Source organism: Priapulus caudatus, unplaced genomic scaffold (genome assembly GCF_000485595.1).
Source record: "Priapulus caudatus unplaced genomic scaffold, Priapulus_caudatus-5.0.1 Scaffold1326, whole genome shotgun sequence".
In the NCBI taxonomy this organism is placed as follows: Eukaryota; Metazoa; Priapulida; class Priapulimorpha; order Priapulimorphida; family Priapulidae; genus Priapulus; species Priapulus caudatus.
The window spans coordinates 89875-92712 of NW_014578387.1; the positions used below are offsets into that span (position 1 = coordinate 89875).

Consider the following 2838-nt stretch of genomic DNA (forward strand, 5'->3'; position numbering starts at 1 on the left):
GTCGCTGCACTTCTTCTCTGCGCTACATAATCACAACACAAGGCTGCCGCGCGGGAAGCTCACGTAAGCTCAGTATATGCTCAGCTACTGTTTCGGCATGATAACTAGGAGGACGCCGCCGCGCAACGCACCGCACACAATCATACACAGTGCAAACGAGAGAGAGATAGTAACGTGAGAGAGAGACAGGTGGCAGAGGGCGGGGACAGAGAAATATGAAAGGAGGAGAGAGAAGAGGAGAGAGAGAGAGGGAGAAGAAAATGAGACGAGAGAGAGAGAGAGAGAGAGAGAGAGGAGAGAGAGATGAGAGAGACTGAGGAAAGGGAGAAGAGAAGGAGAAAAAGATAGAGAGAGAAGAGAGAGAGAGCAGAAGACGAGAGAGCAGAACCGAGAGAGAGAGAGATAAAGAAGCGCGTGAGAGAGGAGGTTAGTATGGTTAATCATTAATTCGCGCTGCGCCATGCCGTGCAAGCTATTACCTCAGAGCGCTATACGCTCAGTAAGCTATGCTACACAATAACGCGATATACTATATCAGCCTATATTGATGCATAAGCCACACAAACACATTCAATCTCTATCACCTACCGGAACACGCCTCCCACATATTCCCCATCCAATATATCTTATATATATATATTATGATACATATCGTGCTGCCAATTTCCTACACCATGCGAGGGTAAAGTGTATAATCACATCATTTACATACAATCAAGAGTAATTAATACCTAATAGGAATAGGTATTGATTAGATCTTGATACATAGATATAATATAGCTGCCATAGAGGGGCGTGACGTATATAACAATGCCTGTGAATATGTGATCAGGTTAGAAAACTTTTGTTCAGTGAACCTCAAACACTCACACATATAAGTGGTAATGTGAACACTCGTAATTACGCGTATGCCTACATATACAGTGATGCGCCTTTAATCAAGCGTGATTGTGGCGCGCCACGTAATACAACAAACGGTGTGCTATAACTATATATATATAGAATGTCATATATATAGATATATAAATAATATATATAGATATAGATATAGATATATAATATATTGTCATGGATATGTTTCAGGATATGTTCAAGGGTGTGTGTATATATATATAGGCTCGCGTGTCATTGTGTGTTTTTGTCTAGCACACTGCACACGCCACATTTACAACTGTGGCTGTGTCCCACGACGAAATCGGCTCTTGCCTTTCCCTGCGTTTTTCCGTCACGCAGGGAGCGTTGCAGAGAGAGAGAAAGAGAGGAGGTCGAATGTTGTTGTCACCTTCCTGCAGGGTCAGAGGCTGTGTTTTCTTCGAAAACAACAGTCGGTCGCGGTTTGAGCTTCAACTCCCAGCAGGGGGCTTGTAAGCAGTAGATGTAACAGCCCCACAGGTCGGTCCAGCAGCAGGGCGTGTAAGCAGTAGATGTAACAGCCCCACAGCTCCATCCAGCATCAGCAGGGGGCGTGTAAGCAGTAGATGTAACAGCCTCACAGCTCCATCCAGCATCAGCAGGGGGCGTGTAAGCAGTAGATGTAACAGCCTCACAGCTCCATCCAGCATCAGCAGAAGGGCGTGTAAGCAGTAGATGTAACAGCCTCACAGCTCCATCCAGCATCAGCAGGGGGCGTGTAAGCAGTAGATGTAACAGCCTCACAGCTCCATCCAGCATCAGCAGGGGGCATGCAACCAGTAGATGTAACAGCCTCACAGCTCCGTCCACATCTCGTGCGGGCGTCGGACGGGCGCCGCTGCCTTGACAGCGATGCTGGTTGCCACGGGAACGCCGGCAGACGCTATGTACGGACCCCTCGGCATCTGTGAGAAGCCAAGAATGCAGTCTTACCATTTACACAGCACACAGCAAAGCTTACGAACGATGTTAATGCATTATCAGAACTATCACCACCACCAGCATGCTTCTCAGGAGTAAGCAGCAGCAACATAATCAACAACAACAGCAACAGCAGCAACAACAACACCAACAACAAAAGCAACATCAAAAGCAGCAGCAGCAAAAGTAGCAGCAGCAACAATAACAACGGCAATGCCATCAGCAGCACCAACAACAACAGCAGTAACAGCAGCAGCAACAGCAGCGACGACAACAGCAACAACACAACAACAGCAATGACAACAGCAGCAACAGCAGCAACAACTAAAACAATAATGGCAAGAACATCAATAATAAGAACAACAGCAACTACAACAGCACCAGCACCGACGATGACGATTGTCTAGACTTCAGCCACACACACACACACACACCATAGCAGTGTCTAACCAGCATCAGTATTAAGAGACTCATTCCGTTGCCATTCGATTGAGATATAACGACCAATATATATCTTAACCTTTATATAAGACCGGAGGGAAATCACTAAAATAAAATGGTCACTGCATCTCTCTAGAGTGGAAGAAAAAGCAAGACCAATCAGAGCCACTATACACAATAAGCCAAGTTGCAAACGTGATTGATCAAAAAAATTTAACATGTAAAAAAAAGATCGCAATATTCAGAGCGTAATTGCTTTGCCATTATCAACGAACAAACACAAAACTCATAAACGTGGGTCGCTTTATGATCACATTACCGGCTGCCTCATAACCACAGACAGACACATTACAGCCAGTACTGCTGCCTCATAACCACAGACAGCCACATTACAGCCAGTACTGCTGCCTCATAACCACAGACAGACGCATTACAGCCAGTACTGCTGCCTCATAACCACAGACAGCCACATTACAGCCAGTACTGCTGCCTCATAACCACACACAGCCACATTACAGCCAGTACTGCTGCCTCATAACCACAGACAGACACATTACAGCCAGT

The 2838-nt window shown here is 45.8% G+C and overlaps 1 protein-coding gene across 1 annotated transcript in view; it reads right to left on the reverse strand.

The window, feature by feature from the left end:
- Nucleotides 1-855: 855 nt before the first annotated feature.
- LOC106816243 (band 4.1-like protein 4) overlaps nt 856-2838 on the reverse strand; it is a 29486-nt gene continuing 27503 nt past the window's right edge. The window contains exon 27 of the mRNA XM_014820827.1: nt 856-1817. Coding sequence (XP_014676313.1) covers nt 1707-1817 — 111 coding nt within the window. The 3' untranslated portion in view covers nt 856-1706. The remainder of the gene's footprint in view (nt 1818-2838) is intronic.